Source organism: Chrysochloris asiatica, unplaced genomic scaffold (assembly GCF_000296735.1).
Source record: "Chrysochloris asiatica unplaced genomic scaffold, ChrAsi1.0 scaffold00027, whole genome shotgun sequence".
Classification (NCBI taxonomy): domain Eukaryota; kingdom Metazoa; phylum Chordata; class Mammalia; order Afrosoricida; family Chrysochloridae; genus Chrysochloris; species Chrysochloris asiatica.
In genome coordinates this window covers 15,813,891-15,834,496 of record NW_006408545.1, presented here as the reverse complement: position 1 = coordinate 15,834,496, position 20,606 = coordinate 15,813,891, and the positions used below count along the sequence as shown (strand labels likewise).

The 20,606-nt window shown below is 40.0% G+C and overlaps 1 protein-coding gene across 1 annotated transcript in view; it reads right to left on the bottom strand.

The window, feature by feature from the left end:
- The window catches only part of REV3L (REV3-like, polymerase (DNA directed), zeta, catalytic subunit), a 216,320-nt gene extending 197,008 nt beyond the window's left edge, over positions 1 to 19,312 (bottom strand). The window contains exon 1 of the mRNA XM_006839926.1: positions 19,174 to 19,312. Within this exon, the coding sequence (XP_006839989.1) occupies positions 19,174 to 19,312 (139 nt within the window). The remainder of the gene's footprint in view (positions 1 to 19,173) is intronic.
- Between the last annotated feature and the right edge of the window lie 1,294 nt (positions 19,313 to 20,606).

Sequence of the window (20,606 nt, the reverse complement as noted above, 5' to 3'; positions counted from 1 at the left end):
CCTGAATGTTTGTTTTTGTTTGTGTGTTTTTTAAAAAGCTAAAGTGAATAGAGAGAAATACTGTTAACTGATGGCACATGGAAGGGATTATAATCAATATAATGAAACAAGGTATATGATTTGTTGAATGTAAAACTGATGATATGCCCTGTAAACTTTCACTCAATCCATAATTCCATAATAAAAACCTTAAAAAAAAAAAAGAAAAAAAACTTCTGTAATATAAAATATGTGAAGATACCCATTCAAGAAGCTCAGTGAATTCCAAATAGGATGATCATAAAAGAAAATTGTCAAGATATATCATTATCAAACTTTCCAAAACCAAAGACAAAGAAAATTATGAAAGTATCCAAGGGAAAATAAAATGTTACCTATAAAGGAGAACCAATAAGACTAAGCTCTAACGTACTGGCAGAACTCATCCAAGAATGCAAAGGGATGGCATGTGTAACACTTTGAAAGAAAAAAAAAGACCTGCCACAAAAGAATAATACATACAGCACAATTATCCCTTGAATATGATGGGAAGATTTGGTTATTTACATACAAACAGAAAGCAAGGAAATATGCAAAAACTAATCCAATCCAATGAGAGAACATAAACATAGTAAGAATATACTCACCCAGTGAAAGAGTTCCAAAATACATAAATCAGACTTTAACATAATTAAAAATGGACAATTTTACAGTAATAGTACTGGTGGCGGTTGTGTGCAGCAGAGTTGTTTCAACTCAGAGACTTTAATACATTGCTTTCAATGAAGAATGGGAAAATACGGGGGGAAACCAACAACAAAGATACAGAATATTTAAATAACATCAACCAACTTTATATCATACACACATACAGAACACTCCACCCAACAGCAGCATAATATACAAGGGTAAGTCAAAAAGTGTTTATATGTTGGATCTCTACCATATCCAGCAGGAGATAGGTGGTGAGTGCCTAAAAATCATTAACAATCATCAACTATATATAAATACAACACCACAATGTCTTAGACACAGGGCCTCAAACAACTTAACCAAAAAAGAGTTAGAAAATATAACACCAGAAATGGTATTTGAACTACCTGATAAGGAATTTAAAAGAATGCTAATTAGGCAAGCTCAGTGGACTGAGAGAAAACTACAGATGAAATCAAGAAAAACAAAAACAAAAACAAAAAAAACTATGGAAGAAATAAGGAAACAAGTTAGCAAAATAATTGAAAAAAATGGGAGTCATACAAAATCAGCAATTATACAGTCAGAAGATTTAAGACTTCAGAAACAGATAATGCACTGAAAGGACAAAGAAATAGAACTGAATCAACAGAAAAATGAATTACTGAGCATGAAGAAAAAAAATCTCAATATTCAATAATAAGAAAAAAGAGCAAAAAAAAAAAAGAGCAAAAAAAAAAAAAAACAATCCAAAGAAACCCTAAGATATCTGTGGGACACTATCAAGAGGAATAACTTATATGTGATAGTAATTCCAGAATAGGAAGAGACAAAAAAACACCCAAAACCCATAGAGAATACTATCCAAGAGTTATTGGAAGAAAACTTGCCTAATATCATGAGAGATGGGAAGAAAGCCATTGTAAAAGTTGAACAAACTCCAAACAGGATAGAATCCAAGAGAAAAACATTAAGACAAGGTATAATCAAACTTTTCAAAGGCAAAGATAAGGAAATAATCCTGAGAGCAACTCAGGAAAAATGAAAAAAATTACCTACAAAGGAGAACTAGTAAGACTAAGCTTTGATTCTCAGCAGAAACCATACAGGCAAGAAGACAATGGAATGGCATATATAAAATTCTGAAATAAAACAATTGCCAACCAAGAATGTATACCCAGCTAACCTGTCCATCAAATCTGATGGTGAAATGGGGTCATTTTCAAAAATTAAAAGAACTCATAAAGACCATACCAATCTTACAAAAAAAAATACTAAAGGGAGTTTTTTAAATAGAAAACCAACAGCAGACAACAACCTGAGTAGCAAACATGACAATATCACCTAGACTCAACCCAGACATAAAAATATGTAACGTAAAACAGACACATAAGACTGAAGAGAGAACCAGAGGTACAGTTTCAAAAATGACAAAGAAAACCATAAAGTAAAAAGAGGAAATAATACAGTTATAGAACTCCAAATGAAGAGGAAATCAGACAGATTTCAAAAAATAAAGAAACCTCTAAAAATTAGACCAAGTCTTACTCTTAGCCCCAGCTTAGCCCTTATCCCAACACTAAACCCTAGTCCTAATCATAACTAACATTAAAGGACGTGTCCTAGACCTAGCCAAGACTAGCCAACGTCCCAACCCTAACCCTCATTCTACTCCCACCCAGTCACACCCAAAATGAAATAAAGATCACTCTAGGGGAGAAACAGATCAATTCTATATATAAAATATGATACAGTCAGAATCTTTTCCTTTGATTTCCATTTCTAATATTTAAACCTAACTTTAAATGTGATTTGAAAGACTCAAGTAAGTTTTGAAAAGTTTTCATAAAATAAAAAAATACTACTTAAATTTAAAATATCAAAAATACAAAGTGGGTCAAGAGGGAACCTAGATCCAGAGGGCGTAGAGCAAGGTAGACTCTTCACTGAGTAGTATCCAATCTGTCTAGTCAGGGCTGATGAAAGGAGATGCAGATAGGTCTCTTGTGATACAATAGTGAATAATTGTTATCAGGACTGATTGTAAGGGTTGAAAATGTAAAGGTAGACGTTTTGTGGCAAAGGGAGGGAGGGGAGTGATTAACTTTGCAGTCTAGGAGTGGAGGTCCCTGGGGCCATCAAGGGAGAAGAGTGGCGAATGGAACTCTATCCAGAGAAGCAGTGATGCCAGGGATGGAGGCAGAGACAATGACATGGTGAGATGAAACGGCTGGGGACTTTGTACCCAGAGAAGGAGAGGGGCTGTGTGCAGATGATGGGGGGAGGGGGGGTAAGGCAGGCTTGCGGGGTATATCTTGGTTGATGGATGATGCATGGAAGGGATTGTAACCATGGCAAGGACACGATATACAATGGGATCAATGTGAAGCTAATGTCCTCCCATGTAAACTACCACATAATTCACAATAAAGCATTAAAAAAAATTTTTTTTTAAATATATATACAAAGTGGAAAAATCCTTGCAACTTAATTCACAGATACCCCAAGTCAACAAACCCACTACAGTTTAGTCCATTCTGATTCTCAGCAACCCCATAGGACAGGACAGATTTGCCCTCAAAGGATTCCCAAGGTTGTAAATTTTTACAGAAGCAGATTGTTGCATCTTACTCCCATGGAGCATCTGGTGGGTTGGAACTGGAGACCTTGTGGTTAGCAAGCAAGTATTTTAGTCACGGTGCCACCAGGGTTCATCACAGAGACCAAATTTCCTAATATATGAAGAGCTTCTTGGATTAATGTGCAAAAGACCAAGACTTGCCAGACAAAGTAGGCAGAAGGTATACATAAAAAGTACATTTTCAAAAATGCAAATGTCCCTCAAGCTTACAGAAAGACAATCTTACTCATAATAAAAGAAATGCAAATTAAAAATATATTGGAATCCTTGTTTTTATCTGGTAGGCATCTTTGAGGACATAAATCTTGTAAGAATATGCTACTGGTGAGATTATAGCTCAAAATAACCATTATATTCATTTGTTTAATCTAAAAATATAGTATACAAGATATATTCAACCTAGTATGAAGAGTAGGTCATTTTCAAAAATGTGCTTTGTGTTTTTATAGATTTCTGTTTATATAATGAAACAGATGGGTAGGCAAGTTTGAGAGACTTGGATGATGAACACAATGGTCTTGTTCTATATACCGTTAACACCATGAATATTACACACACTTGTTGTTGTTATGTGCTGTGGAGTTGATTCCGACTCATAGCGACCCTGTACAGGGTTTCCGAGGCTGTAAATCTTTACGGGAGCAGAACGCCTCATCTTTCTCCCACAGAACCGCTGGTAGTTTTGAACTGCTGACCTTGCAGCTTGCAGCCCAATTTGTAACCACTAGGCTACCAGAGCTCAGTGGGTAAATATTTGTTGAGTGAACTGAACCAAAAGTGATGCTGAGGGATAATCAGAACGGAGTAAGTGGGTTTGAAGTGCCGACTTTGCGGTTAGCAGTCCAGTGCTTATCCTACAGTGCCACGCCAAGACATGCTTTGGGTCATAGGAAAATAGCAAACACGTGGGTTCTGCCTTCACGTGTTCCTGTAAATCCTAGGGCTGTCTAACAGATGAATAAGCTATGGCTAGCCTTCTACACCTCTTGTACTTTCAGTATGTTATCAGGAGGGACTAGTTTTTGGAGAAGGACATCATGCTTTACGGTCGAGGTGGTGGTAGTTATGTGCTGTGGAGTTGGTTCCAACTCATAGCGACCCAGTACAGGGTTTTCGAGGCTGTAAATCTTTATGGGAGCAGAAAGCCTCATCTTTCTCCCGTGGAACTGCTGGTAGTTTCAAACTGCTGATCTTGCGACTCACAGGCCGATTCGTAACCACAACGCTACCAGAGCTCCTTTACGGTCGACAGTCAACTAAAAAGACCCTGGAGATGGACTGACACAGTGGTTGCAACAGTGGGTTCACACATAAGAAAGCTTATGAGGGTAACACAAGGCCGTCATCCTTTGTTGTACACTGGATCAGTACAAGAAAGAAGTGACTCGATACAACATCCTACTGGACACTTAACCCTCCATCACCCCTGGCAACAGCCAGAGCCAATTTCCAGAAATTAGAGAAAAGACATCTTAGACCAATTGGCTCCCAGCTGATTAACCGTCAATTATTCACATTAATAAGCCTTGCCCTAAGGAGTAGCAGAATTGTTTAGCTGAGTCCAGCCCAGGAGCATGGGCTTACAAATGGCCATTGTTTTGAGTTTAAAGGAAGTTTTAGAGAATCCTGATGTGTGGTACTCTAGGATAAGCAGTGAATTTTCAAGGTCGGTTTGAACCACCAGGTCAAAGATTCAAATCCACCAGCTGCTCCTTGAAAACCTATACAGGGTCTCTATCAGTAGGAATCAACTAAAAGGCACTTAACAACAATAACAACAAGCAGTCTCCCAGACATAGGAAAGATTCAGAATCAGATTTGTATCCTAGAAGTCCATATTCATTTCTATTATGAGAAGGGAGGCAGGTGATGACATTAGGATAGTGTCATGTGACTATTCCTACAAACACAATAATGAATCTTTTAACAGCAATGTGGAAGGGTCTAAGAAGATGGAAAACTAAAGCGATCATTTTTAGGGGGTAGGGAAAGAGTCAGAAGAGGCTAAACGTAAAGAGGTGGATTCTTTTAGCTATTTCTTTAAGGATGAGTAAGATTTACCAACTTCAGTGCCAAGGTTTGCTCCCACTCCACTTGCTCCCAGTATTAACCAAAACACATTACTTACTTGAAATAGAGAAAAACAATTTTGACAGAAATCTTCCTCAGATATATTATTCCACAGTTTTAAAACAAATAATATGGTGACAGTTTAATTTTTAGGTTGCTTTTATGTGTCTTGTCTTGGTTTTTATTCTGAAATGAAATTTAGATTAGTCATTTTATTGTTCTGAAAAACTAAGAGTATGCCAACATGTTTTAATTTTACATGTTTTTAAACGTCAACATGTATTCTTACGTATAAAGGCTTTCATTTTACCATCTGAAACAAAATCTAATTTAATATATAAATTACTTTGGAGTAAAATGCATATATATGCAAAATAAGATAATTCTATTAATTCTTGTCATACTTTCTTGGTAATTATAATGTAAAGAAAAATAAATAAACCTGTAAACTATTATATCTTAAACAAGCATTACTGTAGTAACATACTTTCTTTTATTATTTGAATTGTTTCTATAGTAAATGCTTTCTGAACCCAAAGAAAATTAAGTAGCTGTCCCCAAGAAAACTGACCTCAAATTCTTAATATTTTCCAAAACTAGCATCTAAAAAATAGAATTGGGGAGAAAAAATCTAAAATTTCCAGTGACAATTACTACTCATTTTCCTAATTTACTTTGCTAGGCATAGATCAATTTCTGCTGCAGGAAACAGACCAGTTTGCCTGTGCTAAGCAACAAAGTATTTTTCATAGAAAAAAAATTTTTTTTTAATTTTACTGTAGAACTTAAAGGAATGGCCAAAGTTAAAAAAGGTAAATATATAGTATTAAGAGTGGCATGGGTTTCTGCCTATAACTGATTGTTGTTGTTATGTGCCGTGGAGTCGGTTCTGACTCATAGCAACCCTGTACAGGGTTTCCGAGGCTGTAAATCTTTACGGGAGCAGAAAGCCTCATCTTTCTCCCACGGAATAGCTGGTTGTTTCGAACTGCTGACCTTGTGGCTCACAGCCCGATTTGTAACCGCTGTGCTACCAGAGCTCCTTTATAACTGATTGTTGTTGTTGTTGTTGTTGTTGTTATGTGCCATCGAGTCGGTTCCGATCCATAGTGACCCTGTACAGGGTTTCCGAGGCTATAAATCTTTACGGGAGTAGAAAGCCTCATCAGCCTCATAACTGATTAGAATACCTAAAATGGGGCTACACCATGCCCAGTGAAGGAGGCTTCCTGTGGAGCCTCTGCAATACATAAGACAATAGGTGGAATCCTCAACAGCATTCCAGGATCTTCAGAGGTGGGAAATTTCCACTTGAAAGTACAGGTAGATCAGCCTGGAACGGCTAGAAGAACAGAAGATACTTCTTAAAAGACCGACAGAAAAAATACAGAAAAGTATAGGCAGACCAACTGATTACTACAAGACCAAGCAAGTTGCTCGCCCATGAGACATCAAGGCAAGTGGTCGTGTCCCCTCAGAGCAAACCCCTTTCCAAGACTAAGACTCAATGGGAATACACACTCTGATTGGTGACCACGTTTGTCACCAATAAGGGGAAGTGAGGGAAAAACAATAATGAAGCGGTGAGCTAAGCCCTACAACGTTCAATAGATTCTGTGAACCCGGGTAGAGACCTGGTTGGCCAGCAGTGTGGCAAGACCTGGGGACTCTTGGGCCCAGAGTCAGTGACATAGCCACAGAGGACTAAAGTGGAGAGTGAAGCATCCAGCTGGTAAGAAGAGAGGGCATATGCATAAGAACACCCACACTTGCAGATAATACCCACTTGACCTGGCTTCAACGACTGGATGATCAGAGCTCAACTAGAAGAAGAAAGAAGAGGGAAAAAAGAGTAATCTGATACAATTTGATGAACTTGACCTACACTTATGGATGCAGTAGCTCAAAAGAGGGAACTAATCTTTACAGCAAGAATCATTCCCACCCTGTCCATACACAGAGTAGACAGGGATGGGCAACTTGGACATGGCTAGCCAAAATGGGGGGCGGGGAGCTACAAAGGCAAGAAGTGACTGGCTTTCAAGAGGGAACCTAGATCCAGAGGGCATGGAGGAAGGTAGAATCTCCACTGAGTAGTATCCAATCTGTTCAGGTGGGGCTGATGAAATGAAATGCGGATAGGTCTCTTGTGATACAATAGTGAATAATTGTTATCAGGACTGATTGTGAAGGTTGTAAATGTAAAGGTAGAAATTTTATAGCAAGGAGGGTAGTGATTAACTTTGCAGTCTAAGAGCGGAGGTCCCTGGGACCATCAAAGGAGAAGAGCAGAGAATGGGACCCTACCCAGAGAAACAGTGATGCCTGAGATGGAGGCAGAGACGATGATGTGGAGAGATGGAGCAGTTGGGGACTTTAGACACAAAGAGGGAGAGGGGCTGTATGCTGACGGCCGGGGGGCAGGCTTGTAGTGTATACCCTTTGGTTGGTTGATGATGCATGGAGGGGATTGTAACCATGGCAATGAAACGATATATAATAGGATGAATGTAAAACTAATGTTCTCCTGTGTAAACTATCACATAATTCACAATAAAACATTTTTTAAAAATTGCCAGGTACTAAAGTGACATTTCTTCCTTGGTAAGTATTTCTTTGAATATCTGGAGCTCATGGCAAAATTCTCTGAAACCTACTTAAATTCTTACCATTTTTTACTCATATTGCTGTTAAATGATTAAGTACTAAAACAATCAAAAGCAAGATAAGAGAAGATTTCATTACAGCACCAGAGGAACTTCAAAAATCTAACATGCACAAGTTTTCTTTGGAAAAATGCATATATAAACTTCTAGTATCAAATTTTAATCTATCCTAAATTCTTCTTGGGAGTGCAGTGGCTCTGAAGATAATAAGAACTGGACTGCAAATGACAGTTTGAGTCCACCAGGTTCTCTGCAAGAGAAAGATGAGGCTTTCTGTTCCTGCAAAGATTTACAGCCTCAGAAACCTTGTACAGAGTTGCTGTGAGTCAGAGCCGACTTGATGGCACTAACAACAAAAATTCCTCTCGCTATGTTATACATATAAGAAGTCCTGGTGTGGCACTGTGGGTTAATATGCTAGACTAGTCTGGTCGCGTAGTGGTTATGAATCGGGCTGCGAACCTTAAGACCAGCAGTTTGAAACAACCAGCCGCTCCGCAGGAGAAAGATGAGGTGTTCTGCTCCCGTAAAGATTTACAGCCTCGGAAACCCTGTACAGGGTCACTATAGGTCGCAACCGATTCGAAGGCACTTAACAACAACAAGGTCAGTTTGAACCACAAGGTAGGCAGTTCAAGCTCACCAACCGTTCCTCAGAAACCGTGTACAGGGTTGCTATGAGTCAGAACTGACTCAATGGTAAGTAACAACAATGTTCTTGGTAAGTGTCATCGAATTCAGTTCTGACTCATAGTGATCCTGTACCGGGTTTATAAAGCTGTAACTCTTTGCCGGAGTACAAAATCCAATCTTAGTCCTGCGGAGTAGCTGGTGGACTTGAACTGCGTAGCTGTGGCTCTCAGTTCAGTGCTTACCCTCTAGAGCCACTGTGCTCCCTCTTGCTATGTTGCTAAGTGCCGTGGAGTCAGTACCAACTCTTAGCTTTATTCTTTTCTTTACAATCAACACAAAATGAATCCTACTCTATTTTATGAAAAGTTCTAAGCACTTTCACAGTCGGCCTTCAAAGATTTCTAAACTACGCATGTGCAGTTCTTTTATTAATTCCAAGTTTTTCAGTTTTTTCTTTCAATTATTGTTAATGCCTTCCTCCAATTTTCCTTTAGGTTTCAAGGGCAGTGAGTCAAGATCCCCAGTTTTCAGTAGCACTAACATCTAACCACTTATCACCAAGGAGTCAATTTCAACTGATGTGACCCTGTATCTACGGTTTCCCCATCAGTAATAATCCCTGAATAGACCTATCTAGATTTCAGCTTTCTCTATATAAAATAAGAGGATTTAAGTACAACAGTGCCTCCCAACTTTTACACTGTAAATAATATTCGCTCAACACAGGCCAAAAGTTAGGAGATTTGGATAATATTTTCTTTATATAATTACAGAAGAAATAAAATACAAAGTTTTAAGATAGATTGTATAATGCTGAAGTTTGTGGTAATACGAATGAATTTTTCAAATCTAAGCATTTTTACTCAAGAACCGTATTTTTTAAACAAGGAAGCTTTATTTGAAGTACATACATGCAGTCACCTTAACGCAGCTGAAATGGTACATCAGATGTACAAGGCTAATATGATCCCTTACAGTGAATACAGAGATTCACATCTAAAGCTGGGCCCCCCAGGAACATCTTCCTGCTCCTCTGCCCTCTCCTCATCAGTGTATTTCAACTTGTGCTAGGGGGCACATGCCTCAGACACCTGGATTATGAACACCAACTGTAGATCCATGGATCCGTTCTCCAAAAGGGGCTGTATACTTTATGGCTGGCTGAGATTCCAAGTAATAAAGCACTCTTTTAATACACTTAAAACTGCTAGTGGTCACTTAATCATGCTCTCTCCTTACAAGAACCCACAGCCTTCCTTCAGAGCGCACTCCTCTAGTCACCTGAGCCACATATTATCAACAGAAACTCTGCATGAAAAGACTTCTAACAAAACATTAAACATAGTATTGCGGTAATCATTTGAAAACTGTTTATGATGACTATTATGGCCTTTTAATTTTATTCTCATCAATTCCTGAAAGTAGAACAGCCTAAAAGTATTAGCTTTGAATTGGTATTACATTTACACGGCAATAATGTAAGTATGTATGTACAGTATATATACACACATACATATAAGTACACACACACACAAACAAATCACTATATAACAGTAATACTATAAACAGTATAAGGAGCTCTGGTAGCGCAGTGGTTACGAATCAGACTGCTAATCTCACAGCAGTTTGAAACTACCAGCTGTTCCGTGGGAGAAAGATGAGGGTTTCTGCTCCCATAAAGATTTACAGCCTCGGAAACCCTGCACAGGGTTGTTATGCGTCGGAACCGACTCCACGGCACACAACAACAACAACAACAATAATAAACAGTATACTATATATAACAGTATCCTATAGGCCTTCCATTTCTTTCACTAGAGGCAACCATTGTTACCAAATTACCTTATATCCTTCAGAAATCATTGTACATACGCAGTTGTTAAGTGCCGTCGAGTCAGTTCTGACCCATTGCGACCCTATATAGGGTTTCCAAGCTTCTTGGTGAGCTTGGACCGCCAACCTTGCAGTTCAAACAGCTTTGCAGTCTGGTGGATTGAGCCCCATCACCACAGCAAGACTCCACATACACAGCTACATGGATAAATAAGTCTTGTATTTTGTTTTTTCTCTTAATATATCTTAGACATAGTATCATAACAGTATACACAGGGTTGTCCTATTATTTTAAGGGTATTTTAAAGCATCCCATTAAATAGAAATACCATAATTTACTTAATCATTCCAATCAATTAAGTAACAAATAATGCTGTCATATGCAAAATTTCCTAAAGATAAAATCTTAGAATGAAATTGCCAGATCAAAATGTATGTGCATTTTTAATTTTGAAAACAATTACTAAATTGCTTTCCATAGAGCCTAACTTGCCACCATCAGTGTAGGAGAATGCCCATCTCTCTTCCCTAAGTTATACTATAAAACCAATCTTGGCTAATTTGATGAATGAAAAATTTTATATTATAACTTTAATTTATATCTTTACTATAAATAAAATCCCACATCTTTTCATATAAATTCTTTTAATTCATTCTTTATATTAGATTATTTTTCAGGAGTTCTTTGTTTATTAAGAGGAAATTAGTCCTTTGTGAAGATCCAAATATGTTTTACTAGTCTGTTTCTCTTTTGACTTTATGATTTCTCCTACACACAGAATTTTATTTTTATGTTGTAAAATTCTGTAATCTGGCTTTATTTGTTTCATACTTTGAAAGATCCTAGTTCCAAAATTATATTAAAAATAATTATCCTAAATCCTCCCTCCACACACATTTAAATCTTTGACACATCTGGAAGCCAATTTTTATTTTTCTAGATGACTAACTAACTGGCTATCCCATGAAATAATTTCTTTTCCCTACTGATAGGCAAAGGTAGCAGTCATTGTTTCAGTGACTGCTAAATAAATAAATAAATATCTGATCTCTATTCCATTCCTCCATTCATGGAGTCCTGGTGTGGTGCTGTGATCTAATGCACTGGACTGCAAAGTTGTTTGAACCACAAGGTCGGTGGTACAAGCTCACAAGCCACTCCTCCTTGGAAACCCTATACAGGGGCGCTATGGGTCGGAACCAAGTCAACAGCACTTAATAACAACATTCCATTTCACTGCTGTCAGATGCCAAAACCACCCTACTTTTAAAAACATTTAAAACTTAAGTTTTCTTATACATGGGTATTTTAAAAACAGAAAATACTTACTTATATTAATGTAAGAATCATTTCTGCAAGTCCCAAATTGAATTCACACAACAAAGTACTATATTATTACCAAATAATCATTCATTTTGATTGTTACTTATTTTGAAACCCATAACTGAACCTCATGGTTTTTTTCCCTAAATTTATGAAACATATTAGTTTTTTCTTAATTTTGTAGATGCCTCATCTGTTTTTTGTTTGTCCGTAATTATAAAATCTTTCAGGCTCTTCGTATATATTCCTCTAAAACATTATTTTAATTACAGAAAATAATTTATTATAAGAGTATATTCCTTTGTGAAACCATTTCCCAATTTTTAGACCTTTGGGGTTGTTCTCTGCGATATTATTCTCTACTCATTAATTCTTACAAAAAATGTTTGAGTTTCAAGTACTATGATAAGCAGTGATTGTAAAAATGAACACATTACAGATATTTATGGAGGTTACAACCTATTAGGAGAAACACGATTAAGCATCAACATATACAAAATCAAAACCATAACAAGTGCTACGGAGAGTTCATGGAACTTTGAATTTAGATAAAGAAAAAGGAAAAAAGCACTGTACGCAGAATCAACAGCACCTACAGAGGTCTCACTGTAGGAAGGTGCATGGCAAGAATGTTGTTGTTGTTAAGTGTGGTCAAGTCGATTCTGACCCATAGCGACCCTGTATACAGTTTCCAAAGAGCAGCTGGTGAGCTTGAACTGCCAACTCTGCAGTTCAAATGACTTTGCAGTCTGACGCATTAGCCCATAGCACCAGAATAAGGGACTGAAAATGGCTGTTACACAAAGCACAAATCAAGAACATGGCTCAATCCATAACTGGACAGAACAGTAATAAAAACAGACTACAAAAGACCATGTAAGACATGTTGCTAGGTGTTTCTGTTAAATGTCATAGAGTTAGTTCCGACCCACAGCGACCCTGTGGATTTCCTAGGAGTGACTGGTGAGCTCAAACTGCTGACCTTAAGGTTCAAACTGACTTTGCAGTCCAGCGCATTAACCCACAGCACCACACCAGGAATCCTAGGTGGTGTTAGTTACCATAAAGTTGGTTCTGACTCATAGAAACCCTATCTACAACAGAATGACACACTACACCAGGTCATGTGCCATCCTCAGTCATTCCTGTGCTTGGGCCCATTGTTGCAGCCACTGTGTCCATCTTGTTGGGGATCATCTTCTTTTTCACTGACTCTATTTTTCCAAGCATCAGTCCTTCTCAAGGTACCATTTCCTCCTGATAACATGTCCAAAGTAATCGAGACGAAATCTTGACATCCTTGCTTCTAAAGAGCATTCCTGCTGTTTAGCAACATCATTACTTTTGAGCACGTTCGCAGCAGATTTGCCCAATGCAATATGCCACTGATTTCTTAACTGCTGATTCCATGGTTGATTATGGATCCAAGTAACATAAAATCCTTGACAACTTCAATCTTTTCTCCATTTATCATGATGTTACTTATAGGTTCAGTTGTGAGGATTTTAATTTTATGTTAAGGTGTAGCTCATCTTAACATAAAGAACTTCAAAGCCTCTTGGCTTTCTGCAAGCAAGGCTGTGTCATCTGCATTATTTCAGGTTGTTTAAATGAGTCTTTCTCCCATCCTGATGTTGTATTATTCTTCTTATAAGTCCAGTTTATGGAATTATTTGCTTAGTATGCAGATTGAATAAGTATAGTTAACAGATACAACCCTTAAACACACCTTTCCTGATTTTTAAACCATGCAATATTCCATTACTTTGTTCTAACAACTGCCTCTTGGTCTATGTACAGGTTCCACATGAGGCATAGATGCCATCATGTAAGACATCAGAAACACAATGGAAAGTAACTGAAGCATATCAGTTGTGAATAAGTACCATCGAGTCGGTTCTAACTCATAATGGCCCTATATAGGGTTTCCAAGGAGCAGCTGGTGAGTTTGAACTGACAACCTTACAGTTCAAACATATCTTGCGGTCAAATGCTTATCCTACAGTGCCACACCAGGACTCCTTATCAGTAGTTGGTGATATAATCAGGTTTGCATTTTGAAAGATCTTTCTGATTACAGAGTTGTTGTTGTGAAGTGCCGTCATCGAGTCGGTTCCAACCCATAGCAACCCTGTGTAGGGTTTCCGAGGAGCAGCTGGTGAGCTTGAACTGCTGACCTTGCAGTTCAAATGGCTTTGCAGTCTGGCGCATTAACCTACAGCACCACACCTGATTAGAAGGAGCAGAGTAAATTGGGAAAGACCAAAATTCAGAGGCTATTGTAACAGACTAGTACAAAAATGCTGGTACTTTACTGAGGTAGTGATGTATAGGAGTCCTGGTGTGGCGCTGTGGGCTAATGCATTAGAGACTGCAAAATCATTTGAACTGCAAGGTCGGTGGTTCAGGCTCACCAGCTGCTCCCTGGAGACCCTATACAGGCTCACTATGAGTTGGAATCCACTCGATGGCATTTAACAGTAAGTGCTGTATAATGAAAGTAAATAGATGGATTCAAAAAGTAATCTGATTTGTCAATTCTGTTTGTAGATGAAAATTTCTAAAACTGTTATTGTTAACTGCTATCAAATTGGTTCCGACTTGTAGCGACCCTGTGTAGGGTTTCTGAGGAGTAGGTGCTGAATCTAAATTGCCAGCCTTGCAGTTCAAACTGACCTATGGTCAGTGCTTATCCTACAATGTTACACCAGGACTCCAGAACTGTTATTACTGGATCAAAAAAGAACATTTCAAAGATACTGATATGTACTGCCAAGATGCCTTTTCATTTATGAATTATCTTCTATCTTTATGAAGTATGGTGGCTCCCTCCACATGATAAACATTGGACACTGACCACTACATGGGAGAAAAATGAGACTTTCTGCCCCAGATATGTAAAGTCTCAGAAACCCTCTACAGGGTTGCTATTACTCAGAACCCACTGGACGGCACTTAAAACATTAATATCTTTATATCCTATGTCAGAATTTTTCATTTATGAATTGCCTTATATCTGATATCAGAATTTTTCCTTTAAAAATAACTTTTAAAATGACTTAATCCATACTTCATGATGCCTTCCCTGACACCTTTTGCCCACCATGTGGTCATTAAACATGCCTTCCCTTGAATCTTCACTATGTCTTAAATACCATTTCTACTACAACCCAATCAAAACCACATGTGACTAATGTTTACATGTCTATCATGTTAACTACAATGTGAGCTTCTGGAAGGTAAAAGTTATTCTTTTAACAGCACCTAAAAATTAACATACACTATAAGTTCTCAATATGCATTCACAAAATGAAATAAATATTGCTAGGTTCCACTGCAGGAGGGAGGTGGTTCTGTAGGATAAGCACTGGAATCTAACCAGCTATACCACAGGTGTGGCTTTCTGCTCCCAAAAATATTTACTACAGCCTTGGGATCCCTACAAAGGGTTACCATGAGTTGAAATCAACTGGACGGCATTTACCAACAACAGATTCTTCTGCACCCAACGACTGAAGAGAATTCCTACTTAAATCTCTGATTTTTTATTATGATTTTTGACCAAGTACACAAAGATTATAAAATTTGTTACTCAGGGCCTCAAATACCTACTAAATAAAATTACTAATTTTGTTTGTGATTAGAGTCACTAAAATCTTAGTGATGCTTCTGGAAATCTTTCTAACAATCAATGATGCATTACGTGATCTTAAAATATTTTAATGGTTTAACAGAAAAGGGTTTAAAGCAAACAAGATTTTTACTACAAATTAGTTGTAATCTCAGTTGTCACCATATGCTGTATTTTTCAAGACTGTATTTTAATAATCCACTAAAAAAATAGGTTATTTTGGTAATTTATTAGTTAAATTTGTAATATGTAAGTTTAATAATATAGAGTATGAGAATATATATGTTTAGAATTCAAATAAGCATCTAATAAAATGAATATATACTTTAAAAATTATCAATTTTTTATGAGAAAAACTTGATGGCATATTTGACAACACATGTTGTACAACAGCCTACTGAATGAAATATTCCCTGAACTGGAGGAAGACTTAGAGAAGGGAATGGCAGGTTTCCTTACAGTAATCTCTAAGACAAGCAGCTCCCTCTATAGTCTGTTTGGCCTACTTTGCTTAATTACTTGCTTTGTGGACATCTCACATTCTTCTATTTACTCTGCTGCATCTCAGCAGGGAAGCTCTTTGAAAGGATAATTCTGTTTAATCTAATGTTGCAAAAACTGAGAGAGTTTAAACACAGCATGAAGTAAGCAACTAAGTTAAGAGTTGGGATGTGGAAAATCTATAATAGACTCCCAGGCCCACCTGAGTCAGGTCTTCAGGATTGTATTTGAAATAAATTCCCAGAGTAGTAACATTCATGATCAAACTAAAAAGCAAAAAAAGTCCTATATTTTAGTTACTCATAACTTTGCTTACCTCCATTAATATAAAGTAGCAAAATATCAAGAAAAATTAACCATTTTTTCTACAAATGATATGGCTCAATACATTGTTATGTGAAAACAATGTTCAAGACATTGAAGAAATGAGCTAAAGAATAATTTGTTTTTTAAAATAATTCATTCAACATCTAAGAATATGATTCTCTGAGGAATCAAAAGGTTCAGTCAGCAAGGGATTAAGTCAGTTAGAATTCATTACTCAAATTTGACTATGCCACTTTTATTGTACCTCTTCCAATTCCACCAACTGGAAATATGAGAACGTTTTAACCCAAGCATTCATTTATCAAATTACTCAAGGTAAGTCCTTAAAACATAAGACAATCAGAAGTTAACTAGACTGTTTTCTGAAGTAGAAGAACACTTCAATTGAGAGACAAACTGAACTAGTGAAGAAAAAAAAAATCCAATTTCTATTAGTTCAGAATTTGTAATTCTAAAATGTCCACTTACTTTGAAAAAAAATTTCTACAGCTACTTTTCAGAGTCTCATTTATAATGAAACTCAGTTTTTTTTAAAAAAAAATCTTTTCTCCAAACTAAGGTAAAGAATAAAGGATTTCCAAAGTTAATTCCTGTATGTATTTAAAACAATAAAACCATCTTCATTTAAAATTCTAGTGTTTTATTAAGCTACACTGGCCTCACTTTTATATTATTTTCAAGTTTTATTTTAGTAGATAGCCTGGACTAGTTTTCCTTGGGGGAGGGGTGGGGAGGGGAAGAGGAGGGGACTCAAAAACAGATAGTTCTGTAGTTTTAGCTTTATGTTCAATACTAATTTTAATCTGAGTTTCTGACATGCTATAAATGCAGCTTGATTTCTGAAAGCTGCACACTCTGCCTTTGACTTGGTCTTTTCTCCTATTGAAGAAACACAATTTTTTAATGTTTGAAACTGTGAGCTATATTTACAGCAAACTCAACTCGACAATCCTATAATAACTTTAAATTCTTATTTTTGAAATTTGGGTTTCTCTGTATCATTTTATTTCTTTCAATGTATATACCAAAAAAAAGGTTATTTAAAATGTATTTGCATTATATGCTTCAAAGTATATACAAACAAAACCTCCTTGGGTAATTTTCTTCTAAAATCTGTTATGTCTAGAAAGTACAAAATAAATATTTCAAATCACAGTACACATAGTTAACAGATATGGTTTTTATATTTATTAATATAAAAGTTATATATATATATATTCTTTCCTGCTATAGAATTACTCTGAGCTTACAGGGAAAATTATTTAAAGCCACTTAGAGTCACTTCCACAACAGAACTTGGCTACAGAGTTTGAAAAATCACTCAGGAATACATATTTAATGACTTGTGAAGAGAAAAAAAACTATGTGTGGTAAAGTAACTCAACCACGTGAATTGTAATACACAGAAATGCCACAGTGTATCCGATTATACACTGTCCGCTTTATAATTTGAAAATGTGGTTGAACAGAGTTTATCCTTGCTCTGCACCTGAAGTGAGAACAAATGGTTTTATTACACTTAAATTCCAATTAGAAACAAAGACAGCACCATTACATTTAAAAGGGCAGAAACCCTATTCTGCAGAACACTTTACTTTCACTACTTTCCAGGCTCCAATATGCTCAAAGTTTCAAGTGTTGTACTTTCAATTTGTTAACTGCACTCAAAATCCTATCTACAAGGTCCGCCTCAAAATCTTTGACACGATTTTAAAAAGGGGTGCACTCGGTACTCCACCAAATCGCACTAACAACACTGAAATGTTTAACAAAGAGCAGTCGCATTAAAAGATGAACTGCTTGAATTGAGTGCATGTGTGTTTGGGAAGGCGCTATTATCTCGGCACTCTGCAGAAACGTAGCAGTAAAATGAATGGTGGTTAGGGTAAGAAGCATCAAGTGGGAAGTTCTATTTGAAATCCCAGAGGGCGATACACAGAGGTAAAGGCATCCCTCTCGAGGGGCAGCTCCATTATTTTACGTAGGCAGTTCAAAGCATGTAGCAAAGCAAAGCAATTAAAAACACCTTGTAAACCCGGCCATTGTTGTATTTATATTATCATAAACCCTCAAAGAACGTTGGAGAACACAGCTTCTCTCACTGCTAGCTCCCACCCCTTTTCAAAATAGGTATTATTTTTATTAATGCGTGTAGTGAAAACGCAATCCAACTAGTCGGCAAAGGGGACGTTTTTGTCTGTGCTGCTGAGTTTTGCTTTGGTTCCTAAGAAATTCAACCTAAGTGGGATCTTTCCCGTCAGGCAACACACGCGCATTTCCTACTTGTAAAGGCGCACATTTCCCTGAAGCATTGCACCTGAGGATAGCGTCCCGGCCCCCGCCTGTGGAGGAGACTCAACCTGCGCCCAGAGCAGAGGCCACATGGTTACTTGGGTGGGAACGCTTATCTGGTCCCGGACGCCCCTCGGCTCAGCCCACTGTTATCTCCGGAAGGGGCAGAGGAGAGCGGCTCCGAGACGCGGCGACGCGGAGCGATTGACAACAGAGCTCAAGGGGCGTAGAGGAGGAGCAGGGGGTGTCGGTGGTCCCACCCGAGTCCGACCTCCGAGTGGGGCCTGCGAGCCCGTCCACCGAGGACATGGCGCGGCCACTTGGTTCATTTTTGGGGGGCGGCCGGCAAGCGGGTTGGCGGGAGCGCTGAGCCAGCTTTCGGCCGCCGCACGCAGTGTAAACACTCGGGGGGAGGGGACGCGGTGCTCGCGTGGACCCACATTTTTGCGCCTCTTGTCTGGCACTAAAGGAAACGTGAGGGCGGAGGAGAGGAGAGACGCAGCAGGACCCACCGAGAGGGCCGGCGTCCGCGGCGGAAAGGGCTGGCCGGGCGCCCCGCCGATTCCCACCCGAGCCCGCTTACCTGCTGGGGTCGCTCCGAAGACTCGCACCACCGGCACCTTCTTGACAGGGGCCCGGGTGAGGGGGGATTGGCAGATATCCAGCCCCTGCAGCGGGCTGGCCATGTAGTAGTCGGCAGTCACTATCCTCACTGAAAACATGTTCGCCGCCGCCGCCACCGCCTCCCCTTCACTAGCGACCTGGCAGCAGCAGCAGCGGCGGCGGCGGCGGCGGCGGCGGCGGCTCGCTCCGCAGCGGCGCCCCCTCCCCTCACACACAGACACCGAGAGGAGCGGCGGCGGCGGGCGGGGCTGTTGGCACTGCTGCCGCCGCCTCCTCAAGAGCACCCGGCGAGGGGCAGCCGGAGAGAAACCCTAGCGCTTTCGTCGGTGCTGGTGCTGCCGCCACTGCCGCCGCCGCCGGGGATCACACGGGCTCCTCGGTCCCAGGCTGCAGCTCTTGTTGCCATGATGATGATGTCACGGACGCAACCACTGGGGGAGGGGGAAAGGGGGTTGTGTGGGTGGCGAAGGGAGGGCCGTGAGTAGTTGGGGGAGGGGACGCGGCGGGAAAGGGAGAGGAACGGGGCGGGCACCCAAGTGGGACACCAAGGTGGGGGTCCCCAGAAGGTGTTTTCTCCCCCGCCCCCGGGCACGCAGCGAGGGAGGAGGCTGTCGGAAAGGAGTGCCGGCGCCTGGCGCGGGGGATCGATGACTCGGCCGGTGGGCACGGCCACCTGGGTGAGGGGCACCGGAGGGGACAGCGGAGCGCCGATGTCATGGATGGACTCCGAGGGGGACTCCGGTGTTCTGGGCCGTTTAGGCAGTTAAGCGGGATTGGCCAAAGCTGCGGCTTTCGCGCTTGGCTCGCCGACCGCCATTTCACATCCTGCAGAGGAGGCGGGGGCAATGGCGAAGACGTTTTTTTAACAAGGTAAGAAAACCCGCCGGCGGGAGAAAGAAAGCAAGGCGCAGATCTCGTGCCTCCGCGGCCTCGCGGGACGAAGGGCGGGCAGCGGAATGGGCGGGGCCGTACGCGGACGCAGCGGGCCATTCTCAGGTAAAGCCGCGGCTCCCGCGCGTGGCCCGGGGGCGGTGCGAGGGGCGGGGGCACGCGTGAGCGTGGACCGCGGCCTATAAAAGGGCCGTCCTGTCCCTATCTCCGGAACGTGCAGCTGAGCCGCCACGACCCCGCCTCTTTGCGTTGCTGCAATGTCTACGCCTGGCCAGTTAATGAGATTTATTCACGGTCGGCACTGCTTAGCTTTGCCAGGAGTTGGCAGATCCAGTGCACAGGGATTTCCAACCACGGTGTTTTCCCCCCCGCCCCTTCCCTCCCCTATCGCCCTCTGTATCCTTCCGTGGTTTCTTCCTCGGCCTCACTGGCTGCGTTCCGGGCGTGCGCCAGTACATGTGAGGGCTTGTCAGCTCCTGGTGACCTCCCTCCTCCCCGACC